The 21,438-nt window shown below is 44.9% G+C and overlaps 1 protein-coding gene and 1 pseudogene across 1 annotated transcript; one reads left to right on the top strand and one right to left on the bottom strand.

Moving 5' to 3' along the window:
• Positions 1 to 352: 352 nt before the first annotated feature.
• Positions 353 to 1,759, top strand: LOC117723806 (E3 ubiquitin-protein ligase RBBP6 pseudogene; annotated as a pseudogene).
• Positions 1,760 to 5,425: 3,666 nt separating this feature from the next.
• Positions 5,426 to 7,095, bottom strand: LOC117723745 (proline-rich protein 30-like). Its single transcript, XM_076916389.1, has one exon. The coding sequence runs from the start codon at positions 6,869 to 6,871 to the stop codon at positions 5,807 to 5,809; it is 1,065 nt and encodes a 354-aa protein (XP_076772504.1). The 5' UTR covers positions 6,872 to 7,095; the 3' UTR covers positions 5,426 to 5,806.
• Between the last annotated feature and the right edge of the window lie 14,343 nt (positions 7,096 to 21,438).

A 21,438-nucleotide genomic window follows, 5' to 3' on the forward strand; every position in this document is an offset into this window, starting at 1 on the left:
TGGACTTGAGAATTTGCAAACCATCAGCGGTCAGCACAGTGCCTACCACAAGGAATCCCTTGCTGCAATGTCCTGTGTGCACTATAAATTTTCCTCTAAACTCACCTATGGCACCATCACCTTTGATGGGCTCCATATCTCCCTCTGCGATTTAAAGAAGCAGATTATGGGGAGAGAAAAGCTGAAAGCTGCCTATAGCGATCTGCAGATCACCAACGCAGAGACGGAAGAAGAATATACTGATGTTAATGCACCAATTCCTAAAAATTCATCTGTAATAGTCAGAAGAATTCCTATCAGAGATGTTAAGTCTACAAGCAAGAAACGTGTTATAAGTCGAACTGAGCCAGTGATGGGAGCTACAAAAGCAATTGGTGACCCTTCTGCATCTCTTTCTCTGGCCCAGCTTACAAAGACTGTCAATCTGGCAGAAGCCAATGCTTCTGAGGAAGACAAAATTAAAACAATGATGTTGCAATCTGCCCGTTTATACAACCCAATCAATTACATGAAGAAAAGTCTGGTAAGTCTGCCACCTCCATCCTACACCTGCTTTCGTTGTGGTAAACCTGGTCATTATATTAAGAATTGCCCAACAAATGGGGATAAGAACTTTGCAACTGGTCCTAGGATCAAAAAGAGCACTGGAATTCCTACAAGTTTTCTGATGGAAGTGAAAGATCCTAACATGAAAGGTGCAATGCTTACCAACACTGGAAAATATGCAATACCGATTATACATGCAGAGGCCTATGCAATTGGGAAGAAAGAGAAACCACCCTTCTTACCAGAGGAACCATCCCCATCTTCAAAAGAAGGTGATCCTATCCCAGAGGAGCTCCTGTGCCTCATCTGCAGAGACATTCCTACAGATGCCGTTGTCATTCCATGCTGTGGAAACAGTTACTGTGATGAATGTATAAGAACAGCACTCCTGGAGTCCGATGAACATACATGTCCGACATGTCATGAAAATGATGTTTCTCCTGATGCTTTAGTTGCCAACAAGTCTTTACGGCAGGCTGTTAATAACTTTAAAAATAAAACTGGCTATACAAAAAGACTACGAAAACAGTTACCTCCACACCCAACACCAACACCAACACCAACACCAACACCAACACCAACACCAACACCAACACCAACACCACTCATCCAGCAGAACCTGCAGCCTCTGATGAGGTCTCCCATATCGAGACAGCAGGATACTCTGAAGATTCCAGTGACATCTTCCTCAGCTAACCCAATTCCCTCTATATCTTCATTAATTTCAAATCCATCTTCTTTGGCCTCTTCTGTGCCTGGAAACCCATCTTCTGCCCCAGCTCCAATACAAGGCATAGGAAAGAGCTGCAAATACCGTGCCAAGTCCAGATTTCATGGATTCCACCCATCTAGGTCAAGGTCACCTCCCTATAGACTATACCACTCCTGGTCCAGATCTCCTCAAGCATTTAGGGGACAGTCTCCCACTAAACACAATATATCTCAAGGAGAAACAGAGCGTGAGTATTTTCATAGATACAGAGAAGGTCTACCCCCTTATGACACCAAAGCCTATTATGGGCAGAGTGTTGACTTTAGAGACCCATTTGAGAAAGAACGCTACCAGGAATGGGAGAGGCAATATCGACAGTGGTATGAGAAGTACTACAAAGGGTACACAGTGGGAGTGCAGCCTAGACCCTCAGCCAACAGAGAAGACATTTGGAGAGAGTGGCTGAAACTTCAGGGAGACTTTGGGGTCCTCAAGAAGTAGAAGCTACATCCACAAGAAGGGTTCAATGGGCTATGAACCAGCCAAGAGATGACAGCACACACAGCTTTGCAGACATGCTTGCCCCTGGTGAATTCTGAAGCCAAAGGTGCCCAACCCCCAAATGACCAAAAACAGAGGCTTACATGAGACAGAAACCTGGAAAGGAAAGACATCCAAGCAATGTGAAGAGAATACACCTTGAAATCCTTCAATATACTACTCACTGGCAGGAGCCAGAGAAAAACTCAGGAAGAGCCTCATGCTGCCTCTGTGAACTTCAGAGCTGTGACTGTGCCCCACATGCCCAGGAGTCTGGAAGTGTCTGTATCTTGTCCTCCTGACTGTTCAATTGATTTGTTAAGGAATATTTTCTTAAGTCTATGTAGAATCATTGCTTTCTGATGGACAGTGTACATAAATAAAATCTTTCCTCTCCACCACCTTCCTGTGTAAGTGTTTTTCAGAGGTAAAATCAGGATTGGAGTCTGGGGTTGGAAGTGGTCACTAATCAAGTCAAAGGAATTTCCCTGCAGGTGGAGTTTCATTAGAAGTGGGATGTGGACACTAACAGGCTTGGTTGGGACAAAAGCATGGCCCACCCACCTGGGTTTCTTATATTGATTTCCAGAAGAGGGCAGAGTGGAGCAGTGGGAAAGGGGGTGAAGGTGGAGTCTGCAAGTGATCTGCAGGTTACAATGACAAAAAGGAACAATATGTTTCCAGGGTTTTTTGTGAACTAGAACTTTCAACTGTATCATTTGCAAAGCACTATTTTAGGTTTCTCTCTCTCTCTCTGTCTCTCTCTCTCTCTCTCTCTCTCTCTCTCTCTCTCTCTCTCTGTCTCTCGTCTCTCTCTGTCTCTAATGCTCAATTTTTTCAATGCTAGATCTTGGCAGTGTAGGCAATATCTGGTAACTTTTATTCTGTTTTACAATTTTGAGATTACTGTTTATTAAGAACATGTTTCTACTCTTTCCTCTTTCCAAACCCTCTCATGCATACATCTCAGCTCTCTTTTAAATTCCTAGCCAATTTGTTCTTTAATTGCTATTGTGTAGACAGCCGTGCCCTCTGGTGGCGGAGGCCTTAATAGCAAGCCACCAGCAGAAGCGCCCTGATAAGCAGGCCCTCTGTGTTCTGGAGCAGTCTCCTGTCTCTGTGTAGTATGCAAATGGGGTGCAGGAGCGAGCGGGAATGCAGGAGCCGGTGGACTTGCAGCCCAGCTAGTAGAACATACTCCACTTACACACAACAAGTTTTGGCATGGCCCCCAATCAGATGTTCAGGACCCACATCAAGGTTAAGCTGCACATCTGATACCTATGAGCTGGGAGGCCTAGGTCCAGCCAGTGTATGTTCTTTGGCTGGTGGTACAGAATCTGAAAGCCCTAAAGGTCCAGGATAGTTGACTCTGTTGGTCTCTCTGTGAAGTTCCTATCCCCTTCCGGACCTATAATCTTTTTACTCATTCTTCCATAAAAATCCCCAAGTTCCACCCACTATTTGGCTCTGTCCATCTGATTCAGATGCTGCTGGGTGGAGTCTCTCAGAGGACATCATGTTCCTCTCTGCAAACAGGACAGAGTATCAATAATACTCAGCGCTGGGATGGGTCTCTAATTGGGCTGCTTATTGGTTGGCCATTCCCTCAGTCTCTGTTTTGTCCCCCATGCCTGCATTACTTACAGATCTTTCCTCCTGCACCTCCAGCTCATGTTGTTTGTTTGTTTTGTGTTTCTTTGGTTGTTGATGCTGTTGCTTTGTGCTTCCTTCTCTTCCTGGAGCTTCCCAATTCGTACAGCAATCAGGGCTTAGATTACAAGGTCCAGTTTACAGAAAGAAAAGAGTTCAGTCTCCAGATGCTTGAAGACAAACAAGACAATCTGCCTTCCTGGAAAAGGCCAGAGTAAGAACCCTGGACCAGCTCCCATAATCCCACTTGTGTAGACAGTCCAGCCTTCTCAGACCTGCACAGCTTTCAGTCTAATTTTGGATGTCTCAACTGCTCTACTCAGGTGAAAACAGCACCCGAGTGGCAGTGTGGGGTGTTCCCACTAGAAATGGACAGGGTCTAAAGCAGAGGTAAGGCTCACCTCTGCATCCCCAGGCTACCCTGGAATCGCCCTGGGCCAAGGTATCACCTGTTCCTAGTGGCCCTGCATTCTCACAACACCATTCTTTATGCCAGTCTTGGCAGCTCCTCCTCTGCCCGCAGTGATGGCAGCCATGAGCAGCCCAGTCTTGGGGTCTATCCAAAGCCTGCACATTGGGGCGTGGCCTGGTAGAGCTCCACACCCAGGCACTGGTACATCCTGCCCCAGCATTCACTGCCAGCCCCACAGAACACAGGACATGCTTAGCCCCACCTCCGAAAGCTGCAGAACCTGGTGCTCTAGTTTCCTGGAAGACTCTGGTCCCTCTCAGCACTGTAGACTGGCCACCACTCAAAACACCTGATCTGCTGCTCCCGAGAACCCCTGGGTCGCGCAGGCGTTCAGTGTGCAAGCTCCACAGTCCTGGGTCTCACTCTATGCAAGCTCAGGACCCCAATTCGCAACAGCCCTAGCAGGATGCTCTGTCATGGACCCCTAACTTTGAATGAGGACTAAGCTGCCATCTTTGTGTGGGGCGTGGAAGGAGGGCCTGGAAGACATACTGAAGATAGTAAATCTTGAATTAAAAAGTTCTCAGACTGGGGCAGTCCCAACTTGAGGAGAATTACACAAACTAACACAAGCAGGGCCTTTATGTGTTGCTCCTGGGAGGAAGTGGTTTCTCCTGAGTCATGGTGAGGAAAGACACTCCAAACAGATTCACTGATTCCTAATATCTTAATAGGAGGAAACCAGTTCCCACTTTGAAAGCATCCTCCGCAGCTGATTGGACTCTTTCTTATGGCTTGACATCCTCTTCTGGAACACAGAAGTTATGGGTGGTGGTTGCTCCTGATAGGTGTCTTCTAAGTGCTGTGGATGGTCTTCCCTCCCCTCCCCTTCTCTCCCTCTCCTTTTTCCTCCTTTTGTCTCTTCTACTCTCTTTTCTCTTCTCCCTCTCTTCCTCTTTTCTGTCTCTGTCTCTCTTTCTCTGTCTCTCTCTCAACCTTTCTCTCTCTCTCTCTCTCTCTCTCTCTCTCTCTCTCTCTCTCTCTCGTGTGTGTGTGTGTGTGTGTGTGTGTGTGTGTGTGTGTGTGTGTGTCCCAACTGAAGACAGAAGACATTGGATCCCCTGGAACTAGAGTTACACTTGTGAGGTGCCCAGTGGTGCTGAGACAGCATCTCTCTAGCCCTTCTGAAGGAGTCTTCTAGTTTCCGGTCTGTGCAGGTGCTGTACATAATACTTGTCCTCTCCTATAATGAGTCGCTAGCAATGTCCTTCCCTGTGAGGACAATGAGCGGCTGCATCCTAGTCAACCCAGGCTGTCCCTGGAGAAATAGACCTATTGGCCTAATCTTTGATTCAATTATCTGTCCAGGGACTTGAATTAAACATGAGAAGGGCCTTGTAGAGGTCTCTAAGCATCAGGTACTAGAGTGGACTCTAGTATGTAGCATTTGGTGTCCTTCACCCTTCCGTCCCCCAGCCTTTTGTGGGACTGGCCTTATCCTATTGCCATTGATTCTATTCTGTGGACATTGTGGACACAAACACAAGACTCGCAGGGTTAGGCTTTATTGGATACACTGAAGGGCAAATGAGGCCTTGGGTGCCTCTGGTCCCTTCAACTAGGGGAGAGCACACTCCACAAGGGGTTCCCAGGGTTCAGGACAGGAGAACACACCTGGCTTCTGGCCAGCCAGCCCTTCAAGGTGTCTCTGTGCCACCCCAAGGACTGAGAAGTCCTGGTAGGGAGGGTGGAGTTTGGAAGGGGTGTTCCAGAGGGTCTCCGCTGCTCTGGAATTAAGATGGAGACTTTCATGGAATAGACCCTAGGGACACAGACCACTTTGAGACAGAAGGCCTGGGCTTTGTGGAAACAGTGACCTGTATTGGCTCCTGAAGTAGAGACCTGAAGCACTGGCTGGGTTTTGGTGATTGAAGGTCTACAGATCAAAGGCTCCCAGTCTGGAAGATTGTGCCAGTGGTTTGCACTGATGCTCGGGTTGCAGGCTTTTGACTCTGGAGGGTCTCTGCCTGGGACTCTACATCCACCAGTCTTTTTCTTCTTTTGTTTGGCAACAGATGCAAAGCCTTGGCCTGGCCCCGAGGCAGGTAGAGGACAAAGCCAATGCCTATTCGGAGAGGCCCAGATTCCTGGCCCTGGGCACAGGGCAGTAGTTGTGGGAAGGCAAGCAGCCGAGGTATAGTCTTGTACTTGGGGGTGGGACAAGATGGGGTGCGGAGCTGGAGGCACACTAGACATATGGGGTACTCCACGACTGGGGCCGGGCCAGTTGTGCCTAGCCACATGTGCTGCAGAATCTGTAGCTGTAGGTCTTGTGCAATTCTGTGGTGCCCCACATGGGCCACCAGGGCTTTGGCAAGGGCCCCTGGGTCCTTGAATTCTGTAGGGTCCACCTTGCTTGGCACACATCCCCCTGCCACCCCAGAGGACCTGATGCTTCTGGATGGAGGCCACTGCCATGCTTGCTTGTTCCTCTGAATTCCTTGAGAAGATGACGTGGGGATGGGGGATGTGACCCTAGAGCTTTGAAAGTCCTGGAGGGATGAAGCAGACTGGTAGGAGTGAGGAGAGGAATTTTGTAGCTGGGAAAGAGAGGAGGAGCTGGTAAGAGGGGGAGAGAGACAGAGCTGATAGTTGGAGGGAAAGGTGGAGTGAGGAGAGGGGAGTTGTTCACCAAAATAAGTATAGTTTTGGCAAAAGCAAGAGGAGGATCCTGGGAGAGAGGAAGAGTAGGGAAGAGGAACAAAGTCAGAATTCGAATCCAAAGAGTAGAAGTGAGGTCCAGGAGACGGGGTCTGTGTCAGAGCAGAAATTAAATATGCCTGCGTGGTGGTGGGCAAAGGAAAGTGGGAAGAAGGGAGGGTCTGATGGGGAGAAAGAGATGCTAAGTTGGGTGGAGGGGAGTCCATGAACTGTGAGAGGACCTGAGGGGGACACTCTGGGGGTACTGCATTCTGTAGCAGCACCTGGTCCTTGTTTTGATGCAACATTGTCTTGAATCCAGGTGGGAAGCAGATGGGGTGACAAGACTAGTGGTTAGAGACCTAACAGTCAGTGTGGGGATCTCTGAAGCCAGCTGTGGCTTGTAGTTAAGACTGCCTTTTGTGCAGAGTGTGGCTGCAGCAGCCTTGTTCTGCTGCAGGCATCAGGAGCAGGCCAAGGGGACAAGCGGCCTCTTCTACCTGGCTGTGGCGTGCTCAGTCCAGAGTCTGCATCTAATCTTGGCTTCTCATGTTTCCTCAGCCATTGGCTGAGGATGTATGGAGATGGAGAATGAGAGCTGTCCCTGGGGACCTGAGGGACAACCAAAACTCTCTGGGTGGAATCAGGAGAAAGACACAGTCTGTAGGACCTGCAGAGAAAAAGACAGAGGTCAAAATGTCAGAATGATTGGTCGACTTCTGGATTCTGCGTCAGGTGCTCATTTCCAGTGTGAACTCAAGACCCTCAATGTGAGGTCTTTGGATGTAGTTCAGCTGGTACATTGTTTGTCTAGCATGCATGAAGTCCTGGGTATGACTCCAACACCACGTAAGGGTGGCATGCTGGCACAAGCCTGTAATCCCTGTGGGGATATAAGGAGCTTGAGGCTAGCCTGGCTTCCATGAGTCTGTCTCAAAACAACGAAGACCAGCACTTTGTCACCTTTGAGGTCAGAAAATCTGGCAAGGTGCTGTAGAGAAGGTTAGAAAATTGGAGATTATGGCTGGAAAGAAGGAGGGACTGAGGGGAAATGGGCAGCAAAGAACACTGAAGGCCAAAATGGGGAAAGGACTGGAGAGGACTGTGCGGTGCTTTACCAACTTGTGTGCCTTCCACCATTTCAAAAGACACTTCCCCCAAATAGGGGACTTGGAAGAGAAAGTAGAGTCACAGAACCGTCTATCTACCCTCTTCCCGCCCCCACACTCAGACCCTTAAACTGACGCTGACCCAGGATTCCAGTCTGAGCAGTGCCCTCAGTCCTTTTTCTGGTACACAGAGCTCTTCTGTAGTATAGGGTTTTGTCCTAATCCTGACACACAGATTTTGTAAGTATCCTAGTTTCCTGGCTTGATGGTGCCCCTGGCCTCTTGTCACCCTCAACACCTCAACCCTCAATCCTTCTCCCTCAGCCTGGCCTTGGCTTAGAAGGATTATCAGAGCCAGTGGCAGCAACAGTAGGGCCAGCTGGTAAAAGGCTCCAAGAGACTGAGGCTTTGTCTAAGGGGCAAAGCCCCAGTGGGAGCTGAGGGGCTCCTTCCCTGAGAGCAGCTCTCACTCTCTGGCATCAAAAGCCTATGTCACAGAGGTCAGATAATGACATCATAGATTCTGCCTTCTCCTCACCCTCAATGCTCTGGGTGTTTCTCAGGGACTTACAAAGGCTGTTTTGGTAAAAATTTTCAGGTAGAATTGTTTGATGTACACCCACAAACCTAGCTCTGCTTGTCTGCTCTTAACATGTACAGCTCCAGGAGGCAGGGCTGAGCCTTGCAACTTCCTCATTGGCTGCTGTCTGAGGGAAGTAACTGTGCTCCATACCCTTTCACCTTTGGAATATTACTGTATATTTTAGAAGCTACTTCAAAAGATTTTGTTTATTTAGATGTATGTCACATGCTTGCATGTGCCCTGGAAGGCCTGAAGAGGGTTGGATCCCCTAGAGCTAAAGTTTTAGACACTTGTGAGTCTCCTGATATGAGTGCTGGGATCTGAATTCCAGGCCTCACAAGCAGCAAGTGCTCTTAACCACTAAACATCTCTTCAGCCTCTTACCTGTTTTCTTTTTTTTATTTTATTAAATGGTTTATTTTCTTATTCTATGTGTATTGGTGTTTCACCTGTATGATGAATGTATGAGGGTGTGTCTCAGGGTTTCTATTGCTGTAACTACCATGAGCAAAAACCAAGTTGGGGAGGAAAGAGTTTATTTGGCTTATACATCCAGATCATAGTCCATCACTGAAAGAAGTCAAGGCAGGAACTAAAGCAGGACTGGAAGGAGGAGCTGATGCAGAATCCATGCAGAGATACTGCTTACTGCCTTGCTACATATGGCTTGCTCAGCCTGATTTCTTATAGAACCCAGGACTACCAGCCCAGGGGTAGCACCACCCACCATAGGCTGGGCCCTCCCCCTTCAATCTGTAATTGAGAAAATGCCTTACAGTTAGATCTAATGGAAGCATTTCCTCAACTGAAGCTCCTTTCTCTCTGATGACTCTAGCTTGTGTCAAGTTGACACACAAAATCAGCCAGTACAGGGCATCACATCCCTTGGAACTGGAGTCATAGACAGTTGTGGGCCAGCTTGTGGGCTCTGGGAATTGAGTCCTCTGGAGGAACAGTTAATGTCTTAACCACTGCATTCTCTCTACAGAAAGTGAAAAGTTTCCTATGAAAGCTACCTAAGGGGAGAAGTGGAAAGGTCCTAAGTGGAGAAAAAAAACTTCTATCAGGAAAAGGGAAAAGTTCTACTCTGTATGCTACTCTATGTGGGGATAGGCAAAAAATTGTATTCTATGTCTCCATTGTATCTGCCTCTCATCTCTTTGTCCTCAGTGCTTATGCATCTTTCAGAATGCATGATCACATGTTGCAGGGTTCATCACAAGTTAGCACCAAGGGTCAAATCATGGGATGAGGTGGAGGTTTGAAACAGAGAATGATTACCTGCATGTCCATTCAGAGTGAATGTCTGGCTAAACATCCATCACCTGTCAGCACCATGGGTTCACTGAAGGTTTCAGGCTATAACTAAGTTATTAGTGAAGTTTGGTATAGATAGGCCCAGGCAATATTTTATCTTCTGTTCTAGCATCTCTAGTAAATCATTGGTTCCCTTTTAATGACCTCTGGCTAATTGTTTTACAACCTCTTAGAATGTGCTCTGAGTAGGGAAAAGTCTGGTTACTATCTAAGAGCAATTAACTGATGACACTTGGGAGACTGGCAGAGTTCTCATTGCAGTTTTCACTATCAGTGAAGGGCCTAATAGCAATTCAGTTATAAAAGAGCTTAATAATCATTGATAAATTTTAGGAATTCTTATAAGATCATTATTAAGATGTAGGAAGTCATCTATTTGTCTACGTAGCATAACCACAAGATAGTGCATCTTTGTGGATCTGCAGAGATCTACTCAAAGGGGGTGTGCTAATGCTTAGTGATTGTTACATTTGTTTAATAATAATACCTTGAGACAATAATTTCGTATTTTTAGAGCATGTACAAGTCAAATTGCAAAAACTTGTTCTCAGTGTCCTCAATTTTTTTTTTCATAATGGTGTTAATACTTGAGGACTTATACCTAATCAATTATGACAAGTGGATGTTACTCATTTATGATTTTTGGAAAATTAAAACACGTACATGTGACTTGACACCTTTTCTGGCTTTCTAGTTGCAACTGTTTTAACAGGAGAAACAACTAAAAATATAATTAGTTATTGCCTACATTATCTTTCTATGCTTAAGATAGATGGAACTGGCTATTGCATTCAGACATTTGAGATGTTTTGTTGACAATAATATTACCCATATTACTGGGATTCCTTATAATCCTCAAAGACAAGGTATTGTGAAACAGATACTATGAAACTTTAAAATAGTATCTTCATAACTCTCTTGAGTGTGGGAGGAGCAGCTACTGGTGCTTCTGCCCTGGTTTTACAAGGAACTCTGAAAAATTGGCTTTTTGTTTTAAAACCAAAAGAGGGGGAGTTATACACCCAGAAGGGGTCCCCCAGAAGTGTTCTTCATCAGGAGAATCTCTTTAGTGCTGTAAGACCCCCATGAAGGGAGGACCTCCTTCAAGCCTCAGGAATTTGAGGCCACTCAATAACTCACAAGACACCATTCTTGATGCAAACAGCAAGAGGTATATTTCAGGATCACTAGACTGATGCAGAGACTCATGACCCACACAGGGGCAGAGGAGTGTTGACCCTGAGGCAGGGAACTATAGGGTATATAAAGGAAAAAACACAAACAGGGTGGGGGTAAGGGGGTGAGTGGGAAACCAAGGAAACATAACATAAAAACAGTGGAAAGTCCCCAACCCATAATTTAGTCAGGGTCATGTGGAAAACATCTTGTACACTTATCTTTTGCAAGAATGTAACTTTGCCCAACCATTTATCTTGTGGTCAGCTAGTTCTTGGGACCACCCAGATGACTTGCATCTTTCTTTGTGGTCAGGAATTTGTCTCCCTGCTTTGGGCTATCCCCTCCCTCAGGTGGGTTGTCTTCCCTGAGGTCTGAGGAATGTTAATCAGCCTCTCCCTTCCTCTCTTGAATGTTAACCCAGCAAGTGTCCACTGACTGAGGAATAATGTACCCCTGCTGGAATGTAGAATGTATCCTGGGACAGTGAAGGCCTAAAATCTTACATTCAGTTCTTCTTTCTTGGTGGAACTAGTATTTTTCATAAGTTTTCAATATCTTTAAGTGCAAGAGCAGCCTGGTTACATAGCTACTTCCAGGAAAGTCAAGACTATGTATAGAGATCCTATGTCAAAAAAATCAACTAAAAAGTAAAAACGCGTTCTTATTCTTTCAGACTTAATCCTCTAACTAAATCAATACTTTGTAAATAAACACTTGTTGGTCTTCACAGGCAGCATTGTTTGTGGAGAGTCAACCCTTTGATTAAATGTTCATCCTCTGTATGCAACACTGTCCTCTTCCTAGAGAAGCTGCCTTTTAAACATTGGCCATCATTTCAAAACATATGTATTTTCTGTCATAATGGAACTTCAAAATTATGTTTAGAGGAAGAAATACCAGGATACAACTGCATGTTGATTCTGTGACAAAGAAATTCTTAAAGTTTTGTAGAGTGAAAAATTATAAAGGCCATTTTATGAAATATGTGTAGATTTTTTGCCTTACAGAACTGAAAATAAGATTTCAGGCCTTCACATTCCAGGTGAAGGACACTTGCTGGATTACATTCCTCAAGCCTCGCCCAAGGCAGGAAGGCATTCCTGATTACAGATAAAGATGCTACCACCTAGGTGGGGCCCTAGCCCTATAGCCGGAAAAAGTAAAGATAGCAATCTGAAATGGCCGGATAGGGCACAATGGCATGGTAAAAACCACATTTTTGAGAAGAATGCAGGGCATTTTCCACATGACACTAATCATTTAGAGTGAATACCTCTGAATTGTTCCACTGTTTTCATGTTTTGTATCTTTAACAACCCCATCCCACTCCCCTGGTTTGTGGTTTTTCCCTTTAAAACCCTCCAAGGACTGGCCGAGGGGGTCGGACCTTGACTCCAGCGCGAGTACCTGGTCAGACCGCTGGCTGCCAGCTCTTTCCCTAATAAACCTCTGCTGATTGCATCCAGGTATGGTTTCTTGTGATCTTTGGGTGGTCGCGATTCCGGAGGCTTGAGGAAGGGTCTCCCGAGTATGGGGGTCTTCAGTTTCAAACTTAAACCTGGGGTTGAGTCTTCCAAGGCTTACCCAGGACCGTGTTCACTGTCTACACTCAGAGAATTACTAAGTTTCTTCTGAGGTTCAGATCCTGAATCAGAAACTGGGTCTTAGCAAAGATGGGATTGACTCTGCTGCTGCTTGCACTCAGCCTACTTTGCAGCTCCCCTTTGAAATTCAGTTGCATTTTCTTAACTACTGCAAGTGCCCTGCTGGGTGTTGAGTTGCCAAACTTTGGTGAGCAGGGATTGTCCTCCATAACCTAGCCAGAGGGGTACCACATGCCTCCAGGTCCAGATACATTCTGGAGTGTGATTGCCCAGTCATGAGAAGTCCTGACTCAAGCTGACACACACAAGGTTTTTGCTGCCTGGATTGCTGTTGGTCTTACTGTCCTCTCCTTTCTGTATCACACACCCACCCATGCACCCACCCAGCCACCACCAGTCCCAGCTAAAGATGGCTTCATTCTGAAATTGACATTCATCCAGGATGGAAATCAAAGGCTCCTAGCTTCCAGGGTCTCAGAGCAAGTTGGGGTGGTTCAGAGTGGGACAGATTTCTGTCTGTAAATGGCCACCTCTTGAGCTGGGCCTGCAAGTTTCTGCAAGTTCTCTGAGCCAGCAGGTATACTTCCACTTTGCTGAATTCAAGCAGTTTTCAAGTGTCAGGGTGACCTGGGCAAGCACAGCTAGAATGGAGGCAGGTTGGTGGTGTCTGGGCTGGGCTGTGTGGTTTCAGCCAATCCCTTACTGTAGTGGGCAGGCTGCAAAGGAAATCCAGTCCCCCAGAAATCAGGTCCAATCTGTGTGCCTTTTCCCCAGGCCTGAGCAGGCCTTGAGTCATTTATCACAGTAGACCAAACAACAGGACATGGGATGCATTACATTGCTGGCCTTGGTGCCCTGCAGTCTACTACAGGAGCTAAGAACAATGGACCACCTGCTGATCTTGCCTTGACACCTTCAGGCTACTATCTCCTTACCCCTGTGCTGAACTGAGACTCTGGGGGGTGGGGGGTATGGGTGGGTGGTTACCCTTTATATGTGAAAGCAAAATATTAAACTTCAGGCCTTGATCAGAATATATTGTCTTGGCCCCATGCTTTTCTCACCCTCCATTCCCTTTTCATTCCCAGCCTTCCTCTCAGGTGAACCCGGTTCCCATAGCTACAGATGGCTACAAGTCTGGACCAGTGCCAGGTCATCCTCAGGGAGTATTCTGAAGCCAGACCAGTACCTACTCAAGTAATCCACCAGAGCCCACCTGTCAGTGGCTTAATTTTCTAGATTCTTCTATAACTGCTCAGCCCTGATCTACCTTAGGTTTCTCTTTCTCTGCTTTTGACCTGAACTGCATTTCCTCTTTCCCACCCAGGTTTGCTTTTAGTTTTTAGCAATGATTCAACTTAACCTGTTCTTCACCCCAGCATGCCTCCAGGTGGAGGGTTGGCAAACCAGCATTGGCTGGTTTAGCTGGCTAGTAGACTTTGAAAATGCAGAGCAAGCTGGCTGCAGAAGGCATTGCCCTAGCACACCAAGCTGCCAATCAGGCACAGGTGTGGTAAAATTTGCAGGATAGAAAAACTGAGACAGAAACCATGGAAGATGGAGATACACAAGGCCTTAGCTCTTTACCTCCTGCTGCTGAGAACTGTTTGTGCTGAGGAGCCCAGTTACCTGTCTGAGAGGTTGATGGAGCAGGGAGAGCTACAGAGGCTCAGCCTGTTTGTGTGGCTGTAACAATGCATTCAAGGGTATTTCTCTCTTTCTCCTCTGTGAGATTTAGTGCATCCAGTTTTTTATTGATGTAATTGATTCACTTGGACTTTAGTTTTCTGCAGGGTGATAAGTATGGATCTGTTTTTATTCCTCTACATTCCAGTTAGTCCAGCACCATTTGAAGATGCTTTTGTAGAGTGAAAAATTACAAAGGCCATTTTATGAAATATGTGTAGATTTCTTTGCCCTTAGACCTGGGCAGAAAAATGCAAGTTCTAGAAAGGGAAACTGAATGTAAGATTTTTCACTACCCCAGGACACATTCCGGGTGAAGGACATTGCCCCTAAATCAGAGCACACTTGCTGGATTACATTCCTCAAGCCTCAGGCAGCAGGCCCACCTGTGGGTGTGGGAGGGGGGCCCCAAAGCAGGAAGACACATTCCTGATCATAAAAAAATACAAGCTATCTAGGTGGGGCTGTGTCTGGAGGAAGTGAGAAATATTTTGTAATGACAGTATAGGGGACAGTGACTTGGTAAGACTACATTTTTGAGAAAAATGATTGTACTGAGTAATTTCCATGGCTATTAACCTTTCAGGGTGGGTTTCTCTGGAATGTTTCGCTATTCTTATGTTATGTAGCCTTGGCAACCCCTCACCCCCTCCCCACTCCCGTGGTTTGTGGTTTTGCTCTTTAAAAGACTTCTTAACCCATCACTCTAGGCCAAACCTTGCTCTTGAGAGAGAGCTTGTGGTTTGACCGCCCACCAATTTCCCTAATAAAGCCTCTGCTAATTGCATCCAGGTATGGTTTCTTGTGATCTTTGGGTGGTCTTGATTTCCTGAGTCTTGAGGAAGGGTCTCCTGAGTATGGGGGTCTTACCTTTCATTTTCCCATTGTATGGTTTTGGCTTCTTTATCAAATATCAAGTGTCTATAGATGTGTGGGATTATATCTTGGTCTTTGATTTATTTCCAGAGATCACTGTGTCTGTTTCTGTACCAATATCATGCAGGGTTTTTTTGGCTTGGTTTTTTTTCTATTACTTTATAGTACAGATTGAGGTCAGGGATGGTGATTTCTCCCAACATTCTTTTATTGTACAGGACTGTTTTAGCTATTCTGAGTATTTTGGTTTTCTATATGAAGTTGAGAGTTGATCTTTGAAGTTTTGTAAAAAAAAAAAAAAAAAAAAAAAAAAAGTTGTGTTGGAATTTTGGCGGGGATTACATTGAATCTGTAGATTGCTTTTGGTAAGATTCACTTTCAGTTTCACTTTGTTAATCCTATCTATCCATGAGTGTGGCAGATCTTTCCATCTTCTGATATCTTCTTCAAATTCTTTCTTCAGAAACTTGAACTTCTTGCCATGCAGATCTTTTACTTGCTTGGTGGGTATTACACCAAGATATTTCTTTCTAGAGCCATTTATCAGAAGGGCTACTGATTTCTTTGTGTAAATTTTGTATCCACACACTTTGCTGAATGTGTTATCAGCTGTAGGAGTTCTCTTTCCAAATTTTTGGTGTTGCTAGGTAAACTATCATATCCTGTACAAAATAGCAATATTTTGATTTCTTCCTTTCCAATTTGTATTCTCTTGATCACCTTTTCTAGTCTTAATGCTCTGGCTCAACCTCAAGTCCTACACTGACTAGATAGGGACAGGTTAGGCAGCCTTGTCTTGTCCCTGATTTCACTGGAAATGCTTGAATTTCTCTCCATTTAGTTTGATTTGGGCTACTGTTTTGCTGTATATTGCTTTAATTGTGTTATGTATGGGCCCTGTATCCCTGATTTCTCTAATATCTGTAAGATTAAGTGATATCAGATATTATCATTTTTTAGTATCTAAAGAGGTAATCATGTAATTTTTTTCTTTCTGTTTGTTTATAAGGTTGTAGAGTGAAAAATTATAAAGGCCATTTTATGAAATATGTGTAGATTTCTTTGCCCTTAGACTTGGGCAGAAAAATGCAGGTCCCAGAACTCGGAAGTGAAAATAAGATTTCAGGCCCCCAGGACACTTGCTGGATGAATTACATTCCTCAAGCCTCAGACAGTAGGTCCACCTATGGGTGGGAGAGGCCCAAGGCAGGAAGACACATTCCTGACCACAGATAAAGATGCTGCAACCTAGGTGGGGGCTATAACCAGAAGAAGTGAAGATAGTTAATCTGGAATAGTTGGTAAATGACAGGGTGGGACACAGTGACATGGTAAACCATTCACAGTGGGTTTCTCTGGAATGTTTCACTATTCTTATGTTATGTATCCTTGGCAACCCCTCACCCCCTCCCCACTCCCCTGGTTTGTGGTTTTCCTCTTTAAAAGACCCCTTGGCCCATCACTGGGGACCAAACCTTGCTCTTCAGAGAGAGAGCTTGTGGTTTGACCACCGGCCAATTTCCCTAATAAAGCCTCTGCTGATTGCATCCAGGTATGGTTTCTTGTGATCTTTGGGTGGTCGTGATCTCCTGAGACTTGAGGAAGGGTCTCCCGAGTATGGGGGTCTTCAAGGTCAATTAATTTGATGAATTTTCTTATATTGAATCATCCCAACATCCCTGAAATGAAGCCTACTTGATTGATGGCTGATTTCTTAAATGTTTTCTTGCATTCTGTTTGTGAGTATTTTATTGAGTATTTTTGTTCATCAGAGAAATCAGTCTGACACTCTTATTCTTTGTGAAGTCTTTCTGTAGTTCAGGTTCTGGGTGACTGTGCCTTCTTAGAATGAGTTTGACAGTGTTCCATCTGTTTATATTTTGTGGAATAGTTTGAGAAGTATTGGAATTAGCTCATGTTGGAAAGTATGGTAGAATTGGACACCAAAACCATATAGCCCTGGGTTTCTTTCTTTGGGGGGTGGAGGAGACACAGACTGCTTCTATCTCTTTAAGGGGTGTGGACTTTCTAAATAGTTTATCTGACTTTGATTTAACTTTGGTAAGTGGCAACTGTTTAGAGCATTGTCTAGTCACTAAGATTATCCAATTTTGTGGAGTACAGGTTATGAAGTAGGACCTAATGATTCTTCCACCTTCCTCACTCTCAGTTGCTAGGCCTCCATTTTCATCCATACTGGTTTTGTTAATTTGGATACTCTCTCTCTATCTCTTGGTTAGTTTGGCTAAGGATTTGTCTATCCTGTTGATTTTCTCAAAGAACCAGCTCTGGTTTTGTTGATATGTTGTATTGCTCCTTTGCTTCTAACTGATTGCTTCAGCCCTGGTTCTGATTATTTCCAGCCTTCTACTGTTTGCCTTGCTTGCTTCTTCTTCTTCTTTTATTTTCCTAGAGCTTTCAGGTGTACTTTTTTGATGGCTATTCCTGGTTGTCAACTTAACTACATCTGAAATGAAGTATAATCCAGAAATTGAGGACACACCTGTGATCCAGATCTTAAGGTTGTAAGACACAGGCTTCTGATCTGGATCTTGGCATGGAGGTCTTGAAGCAGAGTGGCCAGGAAAAGCTGAGCCCCAGGCAAAGTAGTACATGCTTTTAATTCTAGGAGACAGATGCAATCAGATCTCTGAGTTCAAAGTCAGCATGGGTGGGACAAAGCAAGTTCTGGTGGGACACACCTTTAGTGTGAGCCACACCTTCTGCTGGAGGCCTATATAAGGACAGTGGAAGAAGGAAGACTGATTCTTTGCTTGCTTGCACTTAACTTGCCAGCACATCTGTTGGAATCTACCTCTTTAGGATTCCAGGTTCTAGAGATGACCAGCTGAAACTACTAGACTTTTGGACTTCCAATCCTGCAGACTGTAAGTCATTACAAGTGATTCAGTTAATATATAGAGATATTTCATAACTTGTTCCTCTAGAGAACCTTACCTAATATGACGTTTACTGTGGATATGAGAAGTTTCAAATTTATTTATGGAAGCATTTTACTGTGAACTTTGCTCTTAGGACCTCTTTCATTGTGTCTAATAAATGTGCTTTCATTTTCATTGAATTAAGAAAGTCTTTAATTTCTTTAGTTCTTTCCTAACCCATTGATCATTGAGTAGAGTGTTGTTTAGGCTTTCTGGTGTTTCCGTTGTTATTGAAGTGCAGCTTTCATCCATGGTTGTCTGACAAGATACTGTAGAGTGAAAAATTATAAAGACCATTTTCTGAATTATATACAGGCTCACTAGTTCCAAGAAAGTGGAACTAGATATAAGATTTCAGGCCTTTACTGTCACTGCCTCAGGATACATTCTGGGTGAAGGACATTATTCCTGAATCAGAGGACACTTGTTAGATTAACATTCCTCAAGCCTCAGGGAGTAGACCCACCTGTGGGTTTGAAAAGCCCAAAGCAGGAATGTAAGCAGGCGACCTGACGCAGACCTGACGGCTGGCTAAAGGCAACGCAGGTCTGTCGGCTTAGTAAAGCAGCGCCACTGACTCAAAGCGGCTGCCCGATTTGACTCACGGCGCCGTTGACTAAAAGCGGCTGCCTGCTTTGAAAAGTGGCAGCCATGCCCGCTTTGAAAAACGGCTGCCAGCTGAGGGAAGCAGCGCCCCCACCTCAAAGCTGCTGACAGCGCTGCTGCTTTGACTGGCATTCGCACGTCAGCAGCTCTGAGGTGCAATCCAAGATGTCGGCTGCTTAGGCTCAGGTAGAACTACCAGTGCACTGCACTTAGGAATTTGACTCCAGCCCCTCCCGAATGGGGCATGCAAATGAGGTACCACTAGGGTACCACGAACCTGGCCAATCACCCCCTCCTGGGCAGGGTATGCTAATGAGTATGCTAATGAGGCATTGCAAATTGACCAATCGGACACCTACATGCGCTTTGCCACGCCCAGGGCTGGGGGTATATAAGCAGCCCATTCTGGGCATTCAAGTCAGTGTCCCCAAGAAATCTAAAAGAGCGCTTCCAATAAAGGCTGTTGAGAAGGATCCGGTTTGTCATGTCTTCCTTGCTGGACAAGTGGGGAGCGACACAGGAAGACACATTCCTGACCACAAAAAAGATGCAAGCCATCTAGGTGGGGCTGTGACCAGAATAAGTGAAAAATAGTTAAACTGAAATAGTTGGTAATGACAGGGTAGGACACAGCGACATGGTAAAACTATATTCTTGAGAAGAATGAGTGTGCAGAGTGATTTTCACATGACTACATCATTTAGGGTAGGTTCCTCTGAAATGTTCAACTGTTCTTGGTTACCCCTCCCCCCCCTTGGTCTTTCCAGTGTTACAGCCTGTTGGTGTTCAAAATTTGTAAAGCAACCAATCATGTGTAACTGCTCGAAAACACAACCAATCACGTGTAACCTCGGGAAAATTCCTCCCTTTTCCATACCTCATGCCATAAAAAAACCCTCAGCTTGCTTGCCTTTTGTCAAACTCTACTCCTGCGAGAGAGTGATGTTTGACCACTGGCTGCCAGCTCTCTTCCCTTATAAACCTCAGCCAATTACATCCAGGTATGGTTTCTTAGAGTTTGTGGATGGTCATGACTTCCTGAGACTTGAGTAAGGGTCTCCCTAGTTTGGGGGTCTTCAATACAAGGTGTTATTTCATTTTTAGAGTATCTGTTGAGGCTTGCTTTGGGATCAAAAAAAAACGGTCAATTTTGGAGTAGGATTCCTGAGTTGATGAGAAGAAGGTACATTCCTTTGAATTTGCCATTGAGCTACATTCACAGTCACTAAAATGGCATAAAGTCCTTGGATTCATTCAAACTACAGAAATCAGCTATCATAAAATAGAGATCAATTGAAAGCATTTGACAAATTTATTTAGCAGCTGCACCTGTTGATACAAGTAATACATGAGCTAAATCTGCAACAGCTACTAAAATAAATATATTAAAATACAGATGACAAACAGAAATATACAGTATATAAAATAAAGGATAAATTTATATTAATTATCTTTTCAACTTTTTTAAGATTATAATATCATCTGGAGAACATCACCTGCTAAACTCTGCTCCTTAGTCAGGAAAAAGAAGTCATGGCTTCAGTTGCATCAGCCTTGGAAAAGCTGCCTGGCAGAACATGCCACACAGAGCCCAACATGCTTCCAGACATGAACCAAGAACAGGCATGGGCCTGGGCAATGGATAATTTTGAGGCCCTGAGCCTCAACCCTCCTGCCAGCACCCCTGGTGCTGGGGATCTGGGAAACCCAACATAGCCATAGTGATGGATAAAGCTGCATTTGGAGAAGAGAGGGCACAGAAATGTTATAGAGAGCTGCACGTTGAAGAACCAATGGCTGAAATTTCAGAGAAACTTTGGGGTCCTCAAGAAGTAGGAGCCTCTTCCAGGAGAAGGGTCCAATGGGCTCTGAACCAGCCAAAAGATGACAAGGCCCTCAGTGGTGGAGACATGCTTGCCCCAAGTGAATTCTGAAGCCAAGGAGGCTCCCAGAAATGACTAAAAACAGAGGCTTACATGAGAGAGAAACCTGGAAAGGCAAGACACCCAAGCAATATGGAGAGCATACACTTTAAAATCCTTCAATATAATCACTGGGAGGAGCCAGAGAAAAACTGAGCAAGAGCCTCATGCTGCCTCTGTGGTCTTCAGAGCTGGGACTCTGCCCCACATGCCCAGGAGTCTGGTAGTGTCTTTATCTTTTCCTCATGACTGTTCAATTGACATGTTAAGGAATTTTCCTAAATCTATGTAGAATCATTGCATTCTGATGTAAAATGTACACAATTAAAAAACTTTCATTTCACAGTCTTCCTGAGTAACTGTTTTTAGGGGGCAAAATCAGCATTTGAATCTGAGATAGGAAGTGGTTATTCAACAAGTCAGAAGAATTGTGGGTGGAGTTTAATTAGGAGTGGAATGTGGACACTAACAGGCTTGGTAGGGACAAAAGAGTGGCCCACCACTAGGGTTTCTTATATTGTTTTTCAGAAGAGGGCAGAGTGAAGTGTGGGAAAAAGCCTGGGTGAGTTGGGGAGCTGGGTAGGAGATGGGAGGAGGCTTTAAGTGATCTATAGGTTACAATGTCATGAAAGGAACAATCTGATTTCAGATCCTCTGAATTGACCACCAGCAGATGAGAGGATATTGTAGAGTGAAAAATTATCAGGACCATTTTATAAAATATATACAGCCTTTTTTCTTTACCCCTAGACCTGAGAAAAAGAATGCAGGTTCCAGAAAGAGGAACTGATTTTAAGATTTCAGGCCTTCACTGCCCCGAGATACATTCTGGGAAGAGTACCTTATCCCTGAGTCAGTGGACACTTGCTGAATTAACATTCCTCAAGCCTCAGGAAAGAAAACCCACCTGTGGGTGGGGAAGGCCCAATGCAGGAGGACACATTCCTGACCACAGAATGATGTAAGTCATCTAGGTGGCCCTGGGAAGCTAGTAACCACGATGACAGGACAAATGACAGGGCATCAACTGAGAAATAGTTGAGCTAGTGAC

Source organism: Arvicanthis niloticus, chromosome 19, assembly GCF_011762505.2.
Source record: "Arvicanthis niloticus isolate mArvNil1 chromosome 19, mArvNil1.pat.X, whole genome shotgun sequence".
Taxonomy (NCBI): domain Eukaryota; kingdom Metazoa; phylum Chordata; class Mammalia; order Rodentia; family Muridae; genus Arvicanthis; species Arvicanthis niloticus.

What these genes read in the sequence shown, in the direction of transcription:
- LOC117723745 (XM_076916389.1), bottom strand. Translation starts at nt 6,871, where the DNA reads ATGTTGCATCAAAACAAGGACCAGGTGCTGCTACAGAATGCAGTACCC.